General features: G+C 34.3%; 1 protein-coding gene across 1 annotated transcript in view; it reads right to left on the reverse strand.

The window, feature by feature from the left end:
• Window positions 1–25,022, reverse strand: part of DIAPH3 (diaphanous related formin 3) — a 250,366-nt gene that overhangs the window by 87,730 nt on the left and 137,614 nt on the right. The window contains exons 22-24 of the mRNA XM_050905747.1: window positions 23,658–23,897; window positions 18,486–18,615; window positions 5,299–5,423 (exon numbers count right to left, since the gene is read on the reverse strand). Coding sequence (XP_050761704.1) covers window positions 5,299–5,423; window positions 18,486–18,615; window positions 23,658–23,897 — 495 coding nt within the window. The remainder of the gene's footprint in view (window positions 1–5,298; window positions 5,424–18,485; window positions 18,616–23,657; window positions 23,898–25,022) is intronic.

Raw genomic sequence — 25,022 nt, forward strand, 5'->3', positions numbered from 1 at the left:
CTCTGTTGAGGATTTCCGACATCAAGTTCTTGGGAAAATAGTTGCAATTGTCTGAAAAATATGTGTCATAGAGACTTCCTTTTATATACGTATGGCAAGGTTCAGCAGTAAAATTCCGTATCTGAATATAATAGTTCAAGAAACACACAGAAATGTTTAGATTTTTAAATTAGTACCTTCTGAAGAGTATTTGTCAAATAATACCTTTTCCTTGACTCACTCACTCCTACTTATCGCTATGTTATAATACTAAAACAAATTGACATGTATTTGTATCACACACAGCTGCTGCATCCAGTGTGTATATCCCATATATTACAAGCAAAACCAGTGCTAGCTGTAATACACACCTGAAGCGCAAACCAGATATTAAAGACCTATATAAAGGAATTATGTACTTAAACTAAATTTACATTGTTTGCCAAAGCCCTATTCTCATTACCTGTCCACAACGTCAACATCCTGACCCTCTCCCAAAGAGCAACATACAATCTTTTTTCACCTAACGAGCTCAGGTCCTGCAGTCTTCCAAAGTCCTTAGGATGCAAGGACATCTTACAGACTTCAGTTTGTTTATGTTGCACAGAGAGAAGTTCAAACTATGAGGTCGATTAAAGTAACCGACAGTTTAGAGGCAGCATGTAGTCTCTTCCTTGCAGTTGAAATGGGTTTCTTCTGCCTCACTTGAATCAGGCTCTGACTTGGGTAAGTACTGTTCCTTCCTTCTCTTTTCGCAATGTCAACAAATTAACTTAAACGACAAGGAAAAAGGAATAGAGAACTGATAAACAAAAAAGGACTCTGTTCCTAGCTGAAAGGCGTCAACCAGCTCACTGTCTCTTAAGTATTAGTTCCATAATCTTCTGTAAAAATCACCATCAACACTACGTTCAGCGGTACGCTGAAACTTGTCAAGAGTTTCTCAGCTGCTGCTTAGAAAATCATGAGATGCGAGCTGGACTGATAAAGAGCATGTTGATTAAATTACTTAATTAAGCTTTTAATATGTAATTTAAACACTCACCATAAACCCACTGAATTTTTATTTTGAACGTATAAGTGTATTTTTTTCACTGTGCTTTTTATTGAACATTTCACTCAATGGATTTAATACTCTAGATCAATATCAATTCAATATTCTTTGACTTTCCTAATTAAAGCAAACAGAAGAACTGCAATAATAGCTATAATTTCTTTTCAGCTAGCACACATAAGATGACCGACAAACTAGCACAATCTAATATATAGGAGAAATATTCATAATTATAGACTTTGTCAATAAAAGAGTGCACCAACTGTGCATATATCTGACTTCCTAAAGAAACAAGAATGCTAATCAGATCATTAGGGGCCTTTGGGTTGTGATATTTAGTGACAGGATGTAAAAGCCTGCTTGTCCATGGAGCCTAATTGTACTCAGGAAGAAAAATTATTTCCAACAAAGCACCATCCTTCCTTTTTCAGATTTCCTGCTGGTTTCTTTTTATGAGCTGCATGCTTTTCAAGACATCAGCATCATTCAGCTTTCCTTGTCACAGGAATAAAAGTAAAGACAGGTCCAGGCTTCATCATGCTGTGCAGGATTATCTAACCTTTACATCAAACCTTTTTTGCTTCGTAATTTATTGAAGTTCCTGTATTTCTAAAAGTGAGCTTCTTTAATTAGTGTGTTCATAGACATTACTAGAAACCATATGCAACTTTACTGTTTTGAAATTACTGCCTGTCTGCTGGGAGAGGTAGTAGGTGAGGGCAAACTATTCCTGTTCATAATATTTACTGTTCAAAATACTGTATTTGAATAGTGTAATACAATGAAATATGTAGTATGGCTGGTTTTACCTGTACTGATTTATTCTAAGTAAGACCAAATATTCACCTCACCTGTTTCTGACAGAAGTCAATACCCAATGATTAGGGAAAACAAGAAGGAAACTTGGCAAGTATAGCATGATAATTCAACTGATGTAGTATTTAGTTTCTAACAGTCTGCAGGTTAGTGATTTTTCTGAGCTAAAGCTACCTCTGGACTACTGTGTTTAATAGCTCCAGACGTACTATCTTTAGCTAACTATCTAAGCCTTATATGAAATTTGTTTACATTTTCAGCCTCTACAACATCCTAAAAGTAAATGCTACAGTTTAGTTGTCTGTTGTGCCGGACAGTATTTTACATGGGATGAACCCTGGTTATTTATAAGACACAATGAGTATGTTCTTAGCTTTCCTCCTGTATGGCATACAAAATTACAAGTATTTTTACTATATTTTTCTAATTTTTTTGATTTTTCACCTTCAGAGTCCTAATCTATTAAAACATCCCTTAGGCAGAAACTATTGCCTACCGCTGATCATTGTCATTGTTCTCTGCCACATCAGTAGGTATATAGTATACTCCTTGAGATGGGGTGATGGAAGCACTCAAGATATGAGTATTACTGATTTTTACAGCAACTTATTTATGTTTTCTGCTTGCTTTTAACTGCAATTATCTCAATTGTTCTAATATAATGTTTTTCCTCCAGATCTATTACTCTATAATCATTGAAGTTCACTTGCTCTTTCGTCAGCTTCTGCCAGTATCTCCCTTTTGACATGAGTTTTTGGGGGGTTTTATTTTTAGATATTAATCCAGAAAAAATAATCATTCCACTTGTGACCTAAGAAATTTCTTTCCTTGGACGTCTTTGTTAATACACCTTGTTGAAAGGTGCATGGAAATTCATTTATGCTCTACCGACTGTCCTACCTTTATCTGCATGTTGTAATAGATCTGCAAGGGATGGTTTCTTTTTACAAAACCCACACTGACTCTCCCTCATCATACTATATCTCCCATATATACATGTTGGTTCTGTTTTTATTTAGTGTTCATCAGTTTTCTTGATAGAGAAGCCAGACTTGCAGATCCTCCTTGCAGCCCTTTTAAAAAACTCAGGTGCTTCTTTTCAGCTTTGATTCCTCTGGTGTCTTGGGCTAACTTAGTTCATGTAAGAAACTGTAGTCCAGTAGGTTTATATTTGAGTTCATTTTAAAATCTTTTCAAGTCTCTTGTGACCACTGGTTACTCCTAGGGATTTATTGCTATTTATTTTATATTTTCCTTTAAAAAAACCTTCTACTGACTCCTTCATTTGAGATCATCCTTCCATTCAAAATATTGCACAGTGGGGTCAACTGAAGTTCTCCCTATAGAAAACTGATGCAAAGAACAAATTTAGCTTTATGGCTATGGCTTGTCTTCTTGGCACACATTGACAATCTACGTCTTCTCTGGCAGGATTACAGCTTTTGAGATGCTTTAAGATGATGACATGTAGACCCTCCTTTGCATTTCCTAAGATGATCGCTATCCTTTTTAAGTGATCAGTAAACTGCTCTAATGCTCTTCATATATGGGGATGGAATTTCAACCTCTAGAAAAGTTATGGTATTTATTAACAAGGTCTGCCTATTTACCCTATCTGACTTATATTATATTTTAACTTTTCACACTATTTCTCTACAACTGTGACTTATTCTGTCTTAAATATAATTTATAACCTTATATCACAGTATTCCACTCACTTCCTGCCATCAAGTTTCAGAAATGCCCAATATGTCAGTAACACAAAGGGAAATGAGGCATCCTACATAACCATTTTTTGATTTTAGATGTTTGATATTAGCATAGAAGTACATATTTATTCCTCAACTTACTTTTCCTGTGCTCTCCTTCTTAAGTGAAGCTAGTTTTTTCATGGTATTCTTCACTCATTCTCAACTGAACTTTGCTAGTTTCTTTAATATCTGTTTTATAGATATGGAAGTTTTATAACCGCATCTCCAAAGAAAGCTGTATACTAAATTATCTGTTACTTCAAACCCTAGCCCTTAGCTTAAAAATGCAAAAGGTTATTTTTATATATATATTTTTTTTTTTAAATTTAAAGGTTTAAGTGCCAGCATCATGAATATTTTGGATTAAGAGTCTGTCCTTTTTCATAGGTTCAATTTCTTAATAAGTGCTTCCCATTCCTAACTTCCTAGACTACGCATCATTTTCTTAACCAAGCACAGACTTTATATAGTCCTAGCAATATTTCTGAGAGTGTTATCATGGATATGTTTTCCTCTAACTTCCTAGACAATAGTTTAACTCTTGCCTTCAGGACACCTCTCCTAGTTCTCCTATTATGCTATTGGCTTCTTCAGGGACAAAACTTCTGTTTCGTACTATAGAGACACCATGCTGATGGGCTGCAACATCTCTCTCAAAAACACACTGAGCTGGAAAAAAAAAGCCAGCAACAACAACAACAACAACCAGAACAACCTCACCAACAAAATACCCGACCTTACAAAAAATTAGTAGCAACATTGAAAGGTTACAGGTAACCCACAGAGTCCAGAGAAGGCCTAAAGCTAAGATGTAAACACTTTGGTTGCAGCTAGTCTACTGAAGAGGAAACTGGCCCTAATGCAGCAAGAACCAGTATATCTGCTTGGCCTTAGGGTCCCTTGCCATCTTTTATTTAATAGTATGAGATTAATCAAGAGGACTGTCTCCTGAGTCCCCCTGCCTTTGTACATAACAAAGTAGTCTTCCAGCTAGGTAAGAACCTAACCATGCCTTCAGAGGAAATTTCAACCTGTCTCTCTATGTGCTGATATTTCTGCTTCCAGATTAGTCTCAGTGTCAAGCATATATGACCATCATCTGGTAGGGAAGTTTAAGTGAAAGAATGTTTTTTTCTGTTTTAATTAAGTATCTTTATGTCACAGGCTTTCTTATGAGAGACACAGGTAGTGAAGTTGGCTGCAGGATTTGGAATAAATAGTGAGAAAAGGAATTTTGGCAAAAATAAGACCAGAAACCAGTTTTCACATGCCATGAATCTCGTTTCCGAAATAAGAGAAATTTTTTGGTTCTGTGGTTGCATGTACAAAAACATTCAGTGGTAATTGCATACACTAGAAAACAAATAAACACAGGGTGACAGACATCTAAGATATTCTCACATAGACAGACATCTAACACTAAAGTGAAGTGCTTAACATTCCTATTGTAACTGCTTTTCACTAAGTTAAGAAACTTACACACAGTGTAAAACCTGACAGTAAGCATTCTTCTCATTCTATCCACTACAGATGAATCCTTTAATTGGACTGTTCATATATTTAGTTTTTGAGGGAATATATTTTTCAAAAATAAATGCTACACACTAGACAGAAGTTATGCAAAGAAATTTAAAGTTTAAGGTAATACATTTAAATTACTTCTGCTTTTTTTTTTAAAAAGAATACTCCAAAGGATATTGACATTTTTGCTACAAACTTATCGTGCTTATCTTCAAGAGCTGGAAAAGTCTGCAAATCCTTCTCAAGCTGTTGGAGTTGCCTCTCCATATGCTTCAGGCTCTTCTCCAGGTTTTCTGCTGAGACTAAAATACAGAACGTTAATTCTGCTAACACCTTAAACAGGAAATATTGTTTGTAAAATACACAAGTTAAAACCTTACTCAAATCAGCATATTATGTTTTTAATTCTGAAATAAAAGCACACTGAACAAATTACAATAAAAGATGAGGGGGTCACTCTACAATGTTCAGCTCCCCTCACTTATGCAGTTGCCTTATTCTGATTAGATGTATCCTGTTTGAACACTACATTTTGTTTTATTTTTATGCCTAAGGTTTTGCACTGCAATTAACACTCTGTTTTAAATAACCTGATACACACATATGCAGGTCTGTCTCTTCTGATTAACCAAAGGACAAGTTTTGAAGCTACTCCAAGAACAACAAAGCTTTCTTCAATCTCAAAACAGAAAATACGAATATTTGTATAGAAGATCATGAAGAAAATAAGACCCTCAAAACATAGAAAAAATGAGGCTATTAAACACCTACACATGAAACCTAAGACTCGATTCCCTAGTTTGAAAGCACGACGCCTAGTAAAAAACACAGCAGAATTTGTCAGAGCGAAAGTGCTTGCCAAGCTGGAGGGAAGTGCAAGCACTTGAGAGGGTGCGGCAGAGCAAAACAGGGACTTAGGAAAAAGGAAAGAGTAGAGATTAAATATCAGGGATTTACAGAAGGATGTAGAAAAAGTGCAAATTTTCTTTATCAGAAAAATACAACTTTCATCCATTTGAAGCAATGCATGCAAGTTGAACACTTGATCTGTAAATAGTCGATTAAAATATCAAGATCATAAGAGTAACCGGAGGATAACTCCTGTTATCACGTATTCTATCTTGGATTTATATTATTGCAATCAGTTAAAACTTATTTCCTGATTGTTTATGAAGTAAACTTAACATTTAAATATGTTCCATAGGAACAATATATATAGATAAGAACCTACTCTGAAATTTAGTCTAATGACTTGATTTTTTTTTTTCTTTTTTTTCATTATTTATTTCATTCATAATATACTGTACCTATAAAAGTAAAGCTACCTTAAACTTCATCTAAAAAATCCCTGGAGAAAGTTTGTGGCCCTGTGATGTTACTAGGATCTGTAGTGGATCCATGATTTCATCCACTGAGTAATGTGATGGAAAATATAAGATACACACACTGAACACATCTTTCTCTCATAAAAGCCTGACAGAGTCCCCAAATGACTAGAGTAAAATGTTGCATAGCAACTACAATCCCATTCATAGCAGAAAGGTTAACACAACTATAAAATGATCAATGGCAACCTGTTAAAATGCTAATGTAACCAAAAAAAAAACAAAACACCAAACCAAAAAAAACAAACCACCCAAATAATTTTTCCAAACGTAATCGACTTTTCTAAAAAGAACAAGGGAATATAAATTTATGTTCATATTATAATTTATAATTCATCATTTGGTTTATAATCACAATTTTTTAAACCTCTGTTTACTCAAAAACACTGTTTTCTAATTGTATGTTAGACTTGGCAGATTTTCACTCAGCAATTGGTAAGCCCAAATCATCACCAGGTAGGTCAGTCGGCTTCAGTAGTTAAGAAACTGCCTTGTTTAGGAAGCAGAGATAAAATTAGAAGCTGACAATGTTGACTACAGATGTGTTTCAGTCTTCACAGGTTCCAGAAACAACCCTGATTTTAATAGAAAGTCATACTTCTGCTGTCATAAGAAGCCTTTGAGGGTAGGCACACACAATTTTAAAGACACCGGTTTACTTAGAAAGCTGCTAAGAAACACAGAATATAATACCTTGTGCTTAACATAACTATCGATAGGACTCTTCACAATATAGTTCGTCTTGCATAAAAGGAGTTCACAGCATAAAATTAAAGTGACACTTACAAAATGTCAGAAAGATGAGACTCAGCAAGTACACAGGTTTAAAAACCAAAACAAAATTTAAAAAAAAAAAAACAACAAAAAAAACAACCCACAAAAACCCCTCTACATCAATTGCAGGTAGCAGCTGAGTAACAGCTACATTCTTTTACCCAGATTAAAACAAACAAACAAACAAAAAAACCCACAAACAACTCGGTGCTTAGACCTGATTAACAGGTTGTATACAAGAGATTTTCGAATTCTTGCTTCCAGCAAAGCCAATTTTTTATTTCTATTACTTCAGTTCTTTTGACACTGAACAGTTACATATTTGGTCAAGAATCTTTACATCTCTATTTTGTTCTGAAGGTTTTTTTTTTCCTCTGTCATGATCTTAAGTTGTTCTTGAATATAAAAATTCAGCATTCCTTTGATTTCAGCAGTGCACGACTATTAGAAATAATTTTCTTTAAGACTATATTTCTGGTGACAGCCTCAAGCAGAGGCTAGCTCACAATATGCTGGTATTAGTTTGGTACTATTGTTTTCGCAACTTCCAATTTAGTGAAAACAGATGAAAAAAAATCAAATCTGTAAATATAAGCAGCTTTTCAACAAAAAGATCACATGAAATACCTGACAATCTTCCCTTGTGCCCCTCTGGAAGACATGGTATAAAATCTGACGGGACATAGAAGAATGGCAGAAGAGAAAAAAAAAATCCCTAACTTTGACCCCTAATCCTGGGAGGATTCAGATATAAACCGAAGCTAAACTGAAGTAAGCAACTCATATAATAGTTTGGAAACAAAGACTGGGGTTTTGAATGTTAATGAGCCCACAAAACCAAGTTGTTTGTTGAATACAAGGCACGTGTGCCTGAACACTCTCTCACTTACACCCTCTGAACTCTCATATCCCTTTTTCAAAAAGGCTCCTGATACTTTTATAGGCAATAATTAGATTTCCTCACCTTCTGCTTTTCATGGTTAACAAAACCTTTGTTCTTAAAGTTTCCTCTCTTGATTCAGGTTTTCTAATACTATGATTATTCCAGAAGCCTCTTCACCTGCTTTTGTTTTAAAACACCTTTCTGCATAGTATTTCAGGTGAAGACCCACCGGCCCTTTTAATGTTTGCATTACTACTTCTACAGTTCTACTGGAAATACCTTATCTGATTATCTTACAATAAAATATCCTTTTTTCTTGACCAAAGCTCTTATTACAGTATCAAGATGCATGATCTTGTACTTCATACTATTGGTTTTCATTTCTTTTACTCTGCTTCCTCAGGATCATTCAGTGATGACAACCCAATCCCCCCTCAACTGGCAAAGCTGTCTAATCCTTTGTCAGATACGCTCACTGGTTCAATACCACAATTTTTTTTTTTTTTTTGCCGTATTCCTTTTAGACAGTACTTTTTGTTTCTTCCACTTTTTATTCTAATGAATATTCTCCCATTTTACATAATATTAAATGCTTTCCTGAAGTCAACATAGATTTCATGGGTCAAAAAAAAAGAAATTAATAGTCAAAGCTAGCAGATTAGCCTACTACCAATAAATTCATTTTCACTCTATGCTACTCTCATTAACCTCCACGTTTGATTATTCTTTCCTCTATAAACTTTCATATCAGTAAGGTCAGATAAAGAGATGTGTAATTGCATAAATCATTCTTTTCTCCTCAGTTTCTTAAATATTCTGTAGTCATACAACATTACTATAGCCACAGCAAAACTTGGTAAAAAAATGTACTTACTAAACTTTTAGTTCCATATCTCAGTTATCTCAGAATGTAGAAATGGAAACTGGTATTTACAATATGAGAATACAGTACTCTGATTTTTTTCTTTCAACAAATTTCTATGGAGACATTTTGCTCCCCTCTCCCCCATCCCCAGATCATTATTCTTGCTTAAAATTAAAGCAATATTTCATCTAGTTTTGAGACTATACCTGTTTTATCTTAAATCCTAGAAATAATTCTCCAAAGCAAAGCAATACTACTTGTGTGCTCTCTCATTTATATTGCTGTAAACCTTCTGCTACTTTTTGCAACAGATATTTCAGCTAATATTTCAGAAATCCTACATGCTGCCCACCCTGTATGACAATTTTCTTGGATGGTCACAATCTCCATATCAAAAGAATCTTCCTCTTGCCTACAGATATTTTGCTTCCCTTGTGCTATTCCAGCCCCTATATTCTGAGAGGAGAGAGTGACAGTGACAAGCTGATCTTTAGCCTGATGCAGAAAACTATAATATATTATTAAAGAAAAAAAAAATTCTGAATATATAATATTGTTTTTGCCATTTGAACTTCATACTGGACTGATGGACAGAGTTTACTGAATAATTCTCTAAAATTGCCAATGTATTATTGATGCAGCATTTAAAAGTAAAGCTAAATGACAAAATATAGCCTAATCCCCCCCCCAACACAACCAAAAAACCCCCTGTATTGTCAGATGAGTTTAGAGTACTAAAAAAGAAATATTCCAGAGGCAAAGCATTAGAAGGTTTCCGTAAACACCAGCAAAGGCCTGAAATATCCATTAACAGTGGAATAAGATCTAGTTGGATATACTCAGTGTCACAGAAGACTGAAAATACAATATTTATGCTTTATTTCTCCCAAGATGACATTTTCTCTTGTCTTCTACAGCCATTTTCTGGCTTTCTTGCCTTTTTTTTTTTTCCTTCTTTGTGTATGTGTAACAGGCGTATACAATACTTTTGTTGAAATCCTTTTTTCCCCAAAGCTCTGAAAATGCCATTGCCTCTTGAGCCCTCAGACCTTCCCTTCTGTAGCCAAAGCAGACTCCGGTTGCACACATGAAAGCAGTAGCTCTCTAAGCAGGATTTAATTCATTTTCTCCTATTTTGAATTCAAATATGAGCACACTAATGCAGTGTAATTGGTAAACAACGCATGAGCATTTCTGTACCCAGTTCCCTAGTAATAATAGTACTATCATCAGTAGGAACAGGCCTCAGACCTTATACTAACCATGCCCTATACTACCTACAGAAGAGCCCTGGCCTACTAGGCCTGTTACAAATTTCTTTTGAGAACCTCCTGGGTGAAATGCAGCCTGACACCACATGTCTCTTTTTACAATGTACAGTTTAAGCTCAGAACTTGAAAATATGGGCAAAAGTTGAAAACAGAAACCCCAGAATGACAAACCGCTGATGGTCAGTTATTCATCACTGGATTGCTATTGAAAGAACGCAGCAGCTGCTAAGGCAAGGGGAAAAAATGGCGCAGGAACAGGATATGGCACCTGCCCCGGCACGGGGAAGTAATATCCCCCAGTGTTGCACAGTACACAGTGATACGGTGCAGTGGTGGACTAAGAGCTGCCAAGAGACCGAATCATCTTATAAAAGAAGAAATCAAATTTGGAGGAGGGAAGAGAAAGAAGACCCTTGCATCAGTTGCGGCTACCCTCACTGAAGAGCTCTTGAGCCTCATCACCTCGACCCTTGGGGACCCAGACCATGAAGTACTGCACTGACTGCAGTGTATTGTATATTCACAGTTAATTTAGGATATAACTGTTAATAACTAACTGCTTTGAATACAGTGATAGTGATTAATAATGATTAAGAATGAACCATTAGCAGGAAATGTTAATGAATATCAGTCCAGTAAAGTTTAAAAAAAAAGTTTAAAACTGGCCAGATTTATCAGTCTTCTAAACAATCCCATCACTGCAATCTCTAACTCCCTGAGACAGATATATAGGTAGCGAGATACACAAGCCTACACATACATATATATGCACTTGCAACACTTCTCTACTCATTAAAATTAAGCCTTCTCACCTTCAAGGGTCTATACATCTGCAAAGTGTATTCAGCTTTTCTATTCCATTGCCCTTTCGGCCATTTTAAGGTTCCTCTTGCAACTGATTTCTGCATAACCCATTTGATATTTTTTCTTTGTGTTTTAACTGATCTCTACATTTTTCCCCTATAGAGTATCAATATTATTTTATTTGTCTTAATCTCACTATCGCTTAAAATGCTATACAGCAATGAAATCTCTCCGTAACATCCAGATATTTATACCCAGTTGAATAAATATGAAATTAAAAGTATTGAATGGTTTTATCTGAATCCTGACCTGTCTACAGATCAAACTGTCTACATGTTTAAATAACTTGGGGCTCAAGGACTGCACTGGGGATTGGCCATGATACTTAACTCTTGGATCACTGCAAGATGATAGAGAAAGCAAGCTACTTTCATGGACTACTGACATACTTCAATATCATATTAGAAATTGAAGTGCCGTTTTGGTAAAAATGTGCAAATACTCAAACTCTTGCTTAATATTCGATTTGCTAATTCATACTTGTAAGAGATGCATATATTTCTATGCCCTAAACAGAATATTTCACTTACATTTTAGTTCATTGCACAATCGTATCTTAAAATTACTTGCCAGATAACAGTACTGTGCACAACTTAAAGCCACAAATATTAAAAGAAATAAGAGATTATTTGCAATAAATACATAACAGTATTGCATATGTGACATCAGCTTTTAAAACCAAAATTTTTATATTGTGAAATGCACTCAGAACAAAAAAAAAAAAAAAGAGAAAACAAAACAAACAAACAAAAAAATCACAAGAAGGTGTGTTTAATTACATATTTTCAGTAAGTTCAATTTATTATAAAATGGTTCAGACAGGAATATGGTAAGTGTGCCGATGTAGGACTTGTGTCCCAATAGAGTAAGAGTTGTTGATCCATTACAGGTATAGACAGGGGTGCAAAAAACATCAATAAACACAAAATTGTAGAAATATTTAAAGGTGTACTTAAACCACCCCACCATGAATTTCCCTTTGCAAATATTTATTGCCCCTGGTATGGTATCTTAAATGCTGGAGTAGCACATTTTTATGTCTTAAATGGTACATTTCTGGTAAATAGATATATATATTTAGCCTAAGATTTTCAAGATTAAAAAACAAGTCTTCTTCAAATAATTTCAAAAAACAGTAGCCACAAAATAACATGCTTTTTCAGTCCTGTATAAGAATCTCTTTCACACAATTTAGAGCTTGAAATAGTTTTCTAATCTAAGTACTGCATTCATGGACAAATATTTACTTTATGACTTCCTCTATTGCTTAGTGTTCTATAATATTGTAAAATTAATTGCTAAAAACATGTAATGTTTTCTCAGTCTTGACAACAAAAAGCAAGGAAAAAAGACAGCTTTTTAAAAGTTTTTATTCTTTTTAAACAATGGTATCTCAAAACCCTTTTTCCACATGGATTTCTTTGTCATTACTTTGTTACACTTCAGTATTTATTTTAAGGCTAATACCATTAGTTTACAGCTAATAGGAGTCTTGTTTGAAAGCCAAATTAAACCAAAACTTCAATTCCTATTACTGTTTATCCCTTGAGCCATAAAATTTAGTATTTCCTATTTTGAGTGCCACATTTATATAATCATCGTTACAAGCAATCTAACTCCATCTTAAAGCATATAGTTGCTTTTTTCAACCAAGGAAAATACATCTCAAGAAGGCAACTCTGTAATCACCTTACTGTTTTGATAGTTAGGTACATTGATCTAATTTCTGAACTAATTTGTATTTGTGGTAATGTAATCAAGTGAAATATTTTTCTCTTCTTTATTACCCCCACACCCACACTTTAGTCCTCTTCCTGATTGTGGCATTCTAACCCTTCTCTAACAACACCTCTTAATTTTGTCTCATCATCTCATTTCACTAGGACATTTCTACTCCTAGTAACAGTAAATCTTTACTGAAGTAACAGTAAATCTTTAGAAATCACAATAGGTACAAAGGTTCCCCAAATGAGCAAGTTCCTTTACAAAATTAAGTATTGCATTCTTGTTTATACAGTTATTTCACTAATTCTTATTTTGTCCAACTTTGACAGCAATTCTCCATGGGGCGTAAAATCAAATTTTTTACTATGATAAAATTCCTGAAATTAAGTCCACATTTCTTTTAAGATTTTTTTCACTTGATATAAGGAATGTTTAGTTTGTTTAGCTACCTCTAGACTAACTTCCAAGAGTATTCAATAGCTCTTGTAAAGCATACATTGGCTTCTTTCCATATGAACTAAGGCATAAGATTCGTTTGACACCTCCCTTGGGTCCTGTCTTGATATGCAACCAACAGGATTACCGACCAAGAAACCAGAAGTTCTCATAGGTACAAGTAATGGAGCGATTTTCACTCAGAGGATAAACCCAGTGTTTTCACTGTAAGGTTGATTTTGGAAATTTTGCGACTATTACCACTAGATTTTGAGTTACAGCCCTGTGTGTACCAGAAAGTTGCAACATAAACCATTTGTCACATTATTCTCTGCCATTCATAGAAATCTCTGAATAGCTACTTTCAACTGCATTTCATAAACCTACATATAAAAAAACCTAACAAAACCACAGATGAATTGTATACCATAAGCAAAGCTGCCTACCTAATAGCTGAATTAATTAAATTAACATCTGAGAATGCACAAGGATACTGTTCCTTTTTCAGTACTCTGAAGAACTCTTTTTATTCTTTTCTGAAGACCCACAAAAAAAGAAAATTCAGGTAACAGATACAGAACAAAAAAACGGACCTCTAAAAACGGACCTCTGGTTGGTAGCAAGTCTCCTGGTTATTCTTCATAGCCATCATCCTTGAAAACTATCATTTAAGACAGAGAAACATCCCATACATAACATAAAAATAGTGGAAAATGAACTTTGCATTTAAAAGAGGAATTTAAAAAAAAAAGACGTAATTAAGATAAAATTGCTACCATGGTAGTTACAAACATTTTTCAAAGTAAATCTCTGAATGGGCTACCATTCCACACTATGAGTCTGCTATAAGAATTTAGAAACTTGTATAATCTGCAAGGTAGCCGAACTATCTATTGATTTTGGTACTGATTGAGTATAATAAAGTATGGAGTAGCTCATGAAGTTTGTAATGTTTTCTGAAAGCACAAAAAAACTGCACCCAAACAAACACAATCCTGACTATCTGAAAACACACCTAAGACAAAACAAAAGCCCAAGCAATGCATAGCAGAAAGTATGTTATTTAATAGTACTGAGAAATTTGCCATAGACTTTTAGAAATTCTGTAATAGGAAAAAAACCCTTTCCTTATGACATACAGATTGCTTATAGCATATATATTAATATTGTTCTCTCATGCAGTCCTAATGTTTTTAAATATTGTAGGTGAGGGTGTTCTGTTTTTCAATGAATACAGATTAAACTTCACATTTACAGTTTGGTTTCTACCTTTAAAAAAAAAAGTGAAATTAATTATGTATGAAAAAAACTGAATAAAGTTTCAAAAATGAAAAAATGGATAAGTTACTTGTAAAGCGACAATGAGTTAATGACTTTTAGAGGAAGGAAAACCTGCAGTTTTATATTGTTATTACAATATGAAAGGAACACACTATACAGTGTTACCTGTAACGTCTGTGTAAATTAGAGTCAATCACATAAAACAACAGCCTGGATAAATGCAATATAAATCTTTAGAATACCATAAAGTAAGAAATTAGTAAAGTGCACTAAATTACCAAAATATTTCTTGTCTGGAATACTAATAGAAAAGCAGGAAAGTCATTATGTTTAAAAGAAGAGACAGCTTTAATTATATGAATCTTCAGGAACTGTCATATCAGTAAGCTCATTAGCTGCAATGAAAGTTCCTCCTGCTGATCTAAGAGTACTTAAAAACCAGGATTTGTTATACTTCAAAGCAAAAAGGTATCTTTAATTCATGTACTGTAACAGTGAATTAAGCCTACTTCTAGTATTACAAAAGTAGAAACTAAAACTTTAGCACATAATAGAAAAAAACAAATTAAATACCTGAAGTGAACTACAATTGCATAGGTCATATGCCCCTTGCTGCTTGCCTGTCAAAGTTATATTTAAAATTTATTTTTTTCTAATGCAATAATTGATTTACATACTGTGAATGTTTTATCATTTCTAAAATACTATAAAATACGTTAGCTTCACAATTAACAGACCTTGTCACTGCTTTTAAAGTCTTGCAAGCTATGTTAACAGCTTACTGTACGACAATTACTGGACAATATTTAGTAAAATGAAAGGAGCAAGAATGTTTCTTCTAAAAAGGATAAAAAGAAAATGAGTCGCTAAACATTGTAATGTTCTAATGTTCACCATTTTGAATCAGAAATAACTTGAGAGAGAAGTTTTAAGAATGAGCAAGTACAAAATAAGATACAAGGTATGCTACAAATGGAGTGGCTGATACAAGGACAGTCATGTCAAGGAAGAATTCTAAAAAAGCATCTTTTAAGTAATTTGTTTTAAGAAACTTGTAGAAGACTCAACAATCACTTGATAGTGATCAAACCAAAACCAATAAATGCATAGTATAGTTCCATTTTTATATAGTGTGGTCAACTTCAAGTTTTCCATTAATATTGTTCAAATAGCATTTACACATCTTTCTGCCACATTAATTTTGATTTATAATTTAAAGGGCACTTGCAAATAATACTTTTATGCCACATATAAAATGTGAAATCACTGTATTTGAAGAAATGAATATGCAGACAGGAAATAAGAACAGCTCAATAAAAAAAAATAGCTTGCAGCAAAGGCATGGGAGAAAAGAATATTCTTATCAAACTTCATTGATTTATTCCTGGGAATTACTTTTAAAAATTACTTCAGAGCACAAAGTTCAGTGAAACCATGAAGGGAATGGCATTCCACCACCTCTACAAGACCCTAACCTTTGCTAGGACAAAAGGTAGAGAAAAGGATTTACAAACAAATACTGGAACAAAATACAACCTATATGGTTCACAGAAAAACTGAACATTATATTAGTATGACACATCATTCTTTTCTGGTTTTGTATCTCCTCACCCAACAACTTTGACCAACAAAGCAGCATATAAGTAAACAGAATCTTCCTATCAGATGACAGGAAAAACAAGGCTGACTTCCTTCCTTCTGTACTATCAGCAGCCTGTAACCCTTAGATGTAACCTTTGGATCCAGTGGTTTTCCAAATTTACTGGAAGTCTGAACTGCCTCCAATAAATACAACCCAGGACGGATTATTCTTGTTAAGCACTAAGTACAGTATCTTGGAATGGAGGAGATGCTCTAAGCCCTCAATACCCAAATTCTGTTCTAACACAACCCGTATTTCTTCTGAAATAAGTATATTTGACTAGATGATCATCAAGGTAAAAGATTTTTGATGACTTCCCCTCTATCACTCTCTCTAGCAGCCATAACGAAGCCTTGTAAAATCTGCTGTGTTTCCCAGCTCACTGTAGAAGCCTCAATGCAAATCATTCTTGGTGAACTTGTTCGTCTTCATCAGCATATCAGTAAGTTACACCAGACCAGGTGAGTCCATTATGTTGGATATGGCTGATCATAACCACTGATTCACAGACTTTTTTGAACTGACCTTTTGGTAAGCTCAAGCAAAAATAGCCACTTCATTAAAAAATTACTGTGCAGAAGTTGGTGCATATTAAATCAACTTGCTTTGTAAAAATACACTTCTGCAAAAGTACTAAAAGGTTTAAAAAAAACCCCATGAGCTGTAGTCTTTGGGATCTGCTGGATTTTCCAAAATTTCAGTGCAGGAAGAGTCTTTCAAAACAAACTGGAGTTTTGCAGGTAGGGAAACAAGTATAAACACACACACTAATACACTAATCTGTTAAAGACATCCTAAGCCTTTGTCTTTTTCATACAGTAAAACTGAAATGCAAAATACATCTCATAATACACTGAAGTAAATTCAATATATAAACTTGAAAACATGGTCATTGACTTCCATCCTACAACATACTGAGTGAGATCAAAGATTCATCTAGTCAATAGCAGATACCTAAAAAAGAACAGAAAGCCTGGACTAACTGATAATTCTACTGGCTACTCTTTGAATGGTCAGTGGTTTATATCTCAGAAGCTTTCCAGAAGACAATCAGCAGCTTCATATAAGATGACTGTCTACACTGAAAGTAATGGCTTCTATTTAGGAACATGTTAATTTTTCTGGCTGATACACAAAATTCGACTACAATACAGCCAATAACATGCTAGTAATAAAAAAAAAAATCAGCGGCCAGTTAACACTGAAAATAATGCATAAAATACTAAATTTATATACAGAGGAAAATCCTTCTATTACCAGTACAAACAGCTAGATGAAGGGCTTGAAGCGTTTGACAGCTATTTAAAAATACTTGAACTTCTAAGTGGTTATAATGCACCAACTAAAATGGGAAACTTTAAGAACCATGACAACAGAAAGCAAACTCTATGTGAGTGACCACTATCTCAAGTCCTCTATCAGGAGCAGGTTTTGCAAAGCTGCAGTTTGTGGCAGGGAGACTGACTGAGGCATAAGAGCGACACTGTACAAAGCAATACAGATAAACAGTGATATTCTCCAAACTGACATAAACTAAAAAATGATTAACTGAGACAGCCCATCCAATCTTCTTTTCCTGCAAGAGTAGGACAGTGCTGAGGTGGCATCAATTTCTAACTCCATGCTTAGTCAGTTTAAATTACTTAAGCTGTGATGAAATATGGAGAAGGCACTCTTAATTAAGAAATTAACTGCAAAAAAAACGCTGCTGCTTATACTGAGATTTACCATATTCTATGCTGCATGATGAAGCAGTAAAAAGAGGAATTTATTTTTCCAGACTTCCAATGCTACTGTTGCATGAAAAACATACACGCAGGGACGACAAAACTGTTCTGATTCATGTTTAGAAAAAAAAATAAAATTAAGTGATGGTACAACAGCCTTTCTGCATTTCTGAATTAAAAGACACTGAGTGATTGTACTACACTTACCATATAAAAGATTGAAAGTTGGAAACAGTTTAACATCTGTTAATAGAACTTTTAAAAGGGATCTATTTTGGACAATTATTCTAGAAGGTACGTTAGAAGAAATGTAATGGGAAATCCTGTAGTAAATATTAGAGGACTGAACAAAAAATATCTTCAAGACCACTCACAGCAGCTCATATTACTGATCTATGATATAGACTATTAATGCTTATTTTTAAAATAACATTAGTAAAAAACAAGCATCATCTCACATAAAAGACACTGCAATGCACTTAGAATCAAAACTTTTAGTTAGTTATACAAACCTTTACTAGCTTTATCTAAATGCTGAAAATCCTCAACAAAATTCAGGACATCCTGATAGCTTTCTTCACACACGTCTACAAGAAAATGGAGCAATGTTGTTTTTTGATCTGCTGACTTCGTGTCCTTCAGCTAGAGAGGAAAAAAAGAAATGTTAAAACACAGAGTAAGTTTACTTCTGACTATTTTGATAATTAATATATATTACTAATTGTGAACCCAAGAAAGGTAAGAACAAACTGTTGAACTGGTACAGCTCTTTTAAAGAAAACCCTAAGTAATGGTCTGTTTCATTTCCCCCCTTGCTAAAAAATCCCTAGAAAGATCACATTAAATATTTTTTAATTCTATGCAATATTTGAGTTCTGTACTCAAAACCAGTACACATTTCTCTTTTTAAAATGTAATTATTTAACTAATATAGGAATATTGGCAAAACTGTGAATAGACTCATGAAAGTGTGAAAAAGTAAAAATCAGAGCTAAATCAGCAAAATCTAACAATACATGATGCACATATCCACTCCATGACATGATTTCCTTAGCTTCCTGTGAAGCTAGCTCTAGCCTAACAATGTTTATGCAGTGGAAGCTACAACCTCAACCTGCACAAGCTCTTGTTGTTATCAATTCTCAATAGGGCAAATGAGTTCATAGGCTTCATTGTTTAAAAACTTCGACTTCAAAAATTCTTAAGCCCAAATTTTTCTTTCTGAACCCTTTATACATACAAAATTATCTTAAGCCCGGCCATCACTCTCATATGAAAGTGTTTCTTCACTACTTAAAAACTATTTCTGCATAAAACAATTTAACAGAAGAAGTACATATATACATAGGCACGTACAAAGTATGCACACATACTAAAGGGCTGCCACAATTGCACGCAGACTTGTACATCTGAATATCGGGGGGGAAGTCTTTAGCACAGTATTGTAACTAGTACTAAACAAGTAGAATACACATGTTAGTTTGTTTCAGCTTCAAGACTGTTCTTTAGTTTGGTTACCATGAAAAATACAAGTGATCAGCAATGCTCAATGGTATAAGAGTAACTACAGCAACAAGGCAGAAAGGAAAAATTACCTCCCTGTCCAAACACAGAGCTATACGGGGATTACTTCTGAATAAGGAACTGAGAGCAAGATCAATCCCAATTTAAGTATACATACACATTTATTATTTTTTATATATATATATATATAATATATATATATATATATATATATATAACACCACAGTTTTCCCATGGTTGCAAATTTCTTATAAAGATGTTTTTTCACTCCTCTTGTGCTTCCCAATATCCTCAGAGGTCACTTAAAGCGCATTTTATTGATCTGATTCAAAAACCAAATTAGAGTATATTGTTTGCTTTTTCCATACTGTATGTAAATTAAAAGGGAGAATTTTGGATGGTGGTTACCACTGAGGTTGATATTTCATACTTCACTGTAAAAAGTCAGTGATTATTTTCAAAGATCAAAATGATACTATCTTAATAAAGATGATATGATATAGTCTTCCAGAATGTATGTTTTCCTTCAGATGAGTGGATTAATAATAATGTGAGACATAATTTTCAAAATAAACAGAAAATGGAACACATATATATCAAAACCAAAAAATATATTGTAGGGCCATTACTGTATGTTATGTTATAAAATAAGTTACTTCTACTGCACTCAGAATCTCAGTGAGAAATGTCTCCATAACTGAAACATCACACACAATTTCTACAATGTGACACTGCTTAAAATACATGTAATTAACAAAAGTTAGTTTTAAAAATAAACCACTGTTATAAACATGCATATAATTTTAATATATTGGTATTTAATAAACGATTGAGTATTAGCATACCAACATCATATCTCTCTTCTGAGAATATGCACACATGTTCTCTCATGCAGAAGAATTATTACAGTTCAATTCTACATGATGCAGGGAGAAGGCAAGATATGGGATTGTCTTCTGCAAAGTGGATAGTCCATATAGTTTCCTATGCATAGTTGGGCACCAATGGAGAAGAGCAGATAAATTGTATATTCTTCAAATACTACAGAAACCAACGACTTCAAAAGACAGAAGCCACTGCACGTTTCTTAAATTCTCGCACCCCCTACTGAAAACTGCTGTGCAGACAACCAAGTAGTCTGCAATTTGCAGCTTTCTAGTTTGGGGCCTTGAAGGAATATTGGTTTGGGTGGTTTTTTTCCTGTTTTAATACTAATATTTTTAATAGTTGAACCACTTTATTATTCTCAGAACAGAGGAGATTAAGCATTAACGAAGACACTACACATAGTTAAGAAAATCCCAAAAATTACACATACATAGTTTTTTACCTCTGTGTTTCCAGACAAAGTGATCTGTCTGTGTAAGACACAATTTCATAACCAGTGAAGGCTTGGCACTCACGGACTTCCTAAATGAGGCCACAATTGGATGAGGTAAATTAGGAATTGGTGACTAGTACCCTAACACACATAGGATAGTAAATGCAAACTCCCAGTGCTTCTCTCTCTGAAAATCTCTCAACCTTCAAAAGAACAAATACTTGACTGTAGGTTGCACTTGTCCTGGGATATCTAGCAGCAGAGATCTGAAATTTTACAGACTATCGCTAAGGTGGCCATAGTTGCTCTGCCTTCCAGCAAAATCTGTAATAGTTGGTATTTCTCTCCTAATCATAGAATGGTTTGGCTTGGAAGGGACCTCTAAAGAGCATCTAGTCCAACCCCCCTGCCATGGGCAGGGACATCAATACACTCATTAAGGTTGCATTATCTTCCCCCTAGAAAAGTTTTTAAGCACCATGGTCTGGTATTTACAAACTAGCATGAAGTGATGCCAAATCAAATATATATGAAATCTTTGTCATTGGAACGTCTTTTTTTTAATTGCACATTTCTTATGTAAACGAAACATACTGAGTACTATGATATATGTTTATGCATAAATTAATGAAGTCCTGAAAGGAGTAAACCAGTATCACCACTTCTAATCATACAACATGATACAATGTCAAAATTACACTGTACTAAGCATTTTGATAATAGGGAGTAAATTACCTTTTTTGGTCCTTATAGCTTTGTATCTACTTCATCTATAGGCTATTGGTAGTAATCAGCATTTCTCCTGAGCAGAAGGTTGGACTAGATGCCTACTGACATCCCTTCCCACCTGAATTATTCCATGATTCTAAGAAACATGCACACACTTCCCAACTAGTTAACTAAATACTGTATTCAAAATATTACTTATTTTAGCTCTTAATTTGGTCTCATGGAGACTCTTTGAGAATTATCAGTATACCTGGATTTCAAAAGCTTTCCACAATCTCCTTCACTATCAAGTTCTTAACTATCTTTGAAGCTAGAAAGCTTTCTTAACTTTTAAGCAAACTTCTTTTGTTACCAGCAAAGCCAATTATTCCATCTCCTACCTTAACTACACAGAAAAAAAAAGTTCAAATGCCTTCTTTATCATAAATTAATAACAAAAGGACACTGTTATGTCCTCCTCATGTTCCTCTCCCTTCTTTTCTAAACTAAATACACCCAAATGCTTTTTTCTCAGTTTAGAAGTGTTACATGTTGCTATCATCTGGATTCTCACCAGTCAGTCTATATATTTTCTGCAGTAATTCAGACAAGACTTCACTTAAAACCTTATCAGCACCAAGTAAACAGTAATTACCATCTTTATAATACATAGAAGGTCCAGTAAGAGACATTTTTTCCTCTCCAACAGAATGTTGTAACCCCCTGCAAAGCTAAATGACCTGTAAGCGTGCAAATCTAAGCAACTACGAGATCCTAAGATTATCAAATGCATTTAATGCCAGAGCACTGTAGAGTTAGCCAGGACTTAAAGACCATTTTCTGGAATTCTGCCTAGCCATTCACTATTCACTCCTTACTTTCATTATCTGCATACATCAGTTCCCTTTCCTATGTGTACTACTTCATGGTAGTCTTCAAAATTTTCAACTTCTAGATCGTAAATTATTTCTCCAAGATAATTTTTGAATTTTGATCCTGCTCTGCAAAGTGCCTGTAACAATTACCTTCATATTGTTCTCATAAGTATATTTCTTTTTTTGTTGCCTTGTGCATTAAAAATACAGAGAATATAATCAGATCTAGGATAGATTCTTGTAAAATCATACCTAAGAAGTAAATGCACCCAACTGCGTACCAACCTTTAGTATCTTCCTTCTGAATATGTTTCTCAATAAATTGTACTTTTAACTCAGTAATTTCATCTCTGATGTATTTCTCTAGGTGGCTGATGCATGCTTAAATATTTACTTTAGACTAGGAAAGGTATATAACATTCTCTATGAATATTTAAGTTATAGGTATCGCATTCAACACTCGAGAACCATAGTGAAAGAATTCTGAAACATGGCAGAGTAAGGGTGATTATTTTAAAGAATATAGAAGTTAATATATTGTATTTTCTCTTGTGTAAAAAGACAAAGAAGCTGAGAGAAGACAAAGAGTACATACAAACTTCCCAATAATTCCTTTCTCATAAGGACTGTTACATGTGCACTCTGCAGATTTTGCAGTGACCTCCCAGAGGGCACAGGGAAAAAAATACCACCACTAAATAAGGGGAAGGCAATTAGGATTAGGATCGATTATAAATTAACACTCAGGAAAGTATAGATGTCTTCTTGTACATACCTTACATAAAAGTTGAAAGAGTGAAAATGTAAGGAAAATTAGAAAAAACAGGGAACTGATGAAACTGAGCAACAACAAAAGAGAATCAGATAAGGAGAAAATTTATGTAAAAGAAAACATAACTGTATTAAAACAGATTACAATGTGACAGTCTTAGAAGTGCTCACACATGTAAGACTGCAACACTACTACAATTACAGTGATCCTGTATGGTCCTTCCATAACCTTATTTAGTTTGAGGTTGTTTTTTTTTTATTATTCTCCCAAAATGGATTCTTCTAAAAGTTTAAATGCAAGCCAGTCTCAAGATGACTGTACACAGATTAGAGGTATTGTTCAAACCATCAACTGGTGCTAAGAATTATGAAAAAAAAAAGAAAACAGAATTAACTGCAGGAAAAACATCAAAGTAATTAAGTAGCGTAATAAAAACAAATTAAAAAGTGAATGTAACACTCAACATGGACATTTCAAAACTCACTTTACATAGGGAGCTGAGATTATATCCAAAGGTCTGTGCATTCCGAGAACCTGCATTCATGTAGTTTCCCATTAACAATACTAGTTCCAGCAGCTTGCTAAAGCTTTTACTCTTCTTTATCTCTTCACAGGCAGCACTGACAGCCATGATGTCAGGTTTGATGTTGTTCACCTGCTCCTCAAACTGAAGCTTAAAAAGAATAGCACTGAGCCGTGGCCGTAGTCTCTTCACGTTGCTCATCTGATTGAAAAGAAAATAGGAGATTTCCTTTAAAATTCATGGTACACTTTGGCACTGTACAAATGCATACAATCTGAAATGATTTATTGGTGTGACAGGCTTGAAGAAGCAATATATCTGCTATAACTGATAGCAAATGAACGAATGAATGAGAGACACTTGGGTAAGCAACTGAAATCCCATCTTGTGGTTAATACGAACTGCCCCCGTCCTTTCCCAGTAACTAGTATGTGTAAGCAATAAAAGATAAAGTGTCATCATATATCACATCTGTCAACTCATATACCAAATCCTATAAAACTAATCCAAGTTTATGACCCAGTAGTTGCAAAGTAATAAAAGTACTTCACAGATTTTGTATAACTCAGGATGTACCAAAACAAGGCAAATCTGATTTTCTGGTGCAAATATTTAAAAGCTGATTTCAGTAAGAGCTTACTATGAACTTGCAGGAAAATAACAGTGTTGAAAAATCTCAGCTATGAAACACTTAATATAGCATACGTTAATATATACCAGTATTCATACCCCACTATACTCCTGTATAGTAACCTTATACAGTTAACTAGGTAAAGCAGAATGCTCCCAGGAAAACAGTAGCTTCTGTAGAACATACAGTGTGGATGTCCCATTGAAGTAAACATACCATTTGCATTTTAGTTCAGATAAGAAATCTTGAAATAAAATAAGCAATCCTTTCCACTAACCACACTTTTCATCACACAGCAGAGCACACAAACAGGATGTCTTTCAAAGGAAACTAGGTTGAAAATCAACTCCACTACTGAGCTTTAGTTCACAGACTGCCTCCAGCCTGGTCCTAAAGTAAAGCACTAAAACGTATATAGTTTGAACGTTAGCTCAGTATCAACTGTAGGCAGATATTATATACTCATCATACACTAAATAGCATCCAATAGTGTGGCAAAATTCTTACTTAAGAACAGGCAAACAAGGATAATGGGACTTGAATTTAGATAGGGCATTTCACAGTGAAAAATAAACGGAAATACCTAAAATTAATGTAGTGCTCTTACAACTTTACACCTAATTTAAGGATAAATACCTGAAAGAACATTAAGGTACTGGACAGAGGTACGTTTCACAAAGTCATTCTCCCAGCTC

This window comes from Gymnogyps californianus, chromosome 1, assembly GCF_018139145.2.
Source record: "Gymnogyps californianus isolate 813 chromosome 1, ASM1813914v2, whole genome shotgun sequence".
Taxonomy (NCBI): domain Eukaryota; kingdom Metazoa; phylum Chordata; class Aves; order Accipitriformes; family Cathartidae; genus Gymnogyps; species Gymnogyps californianus.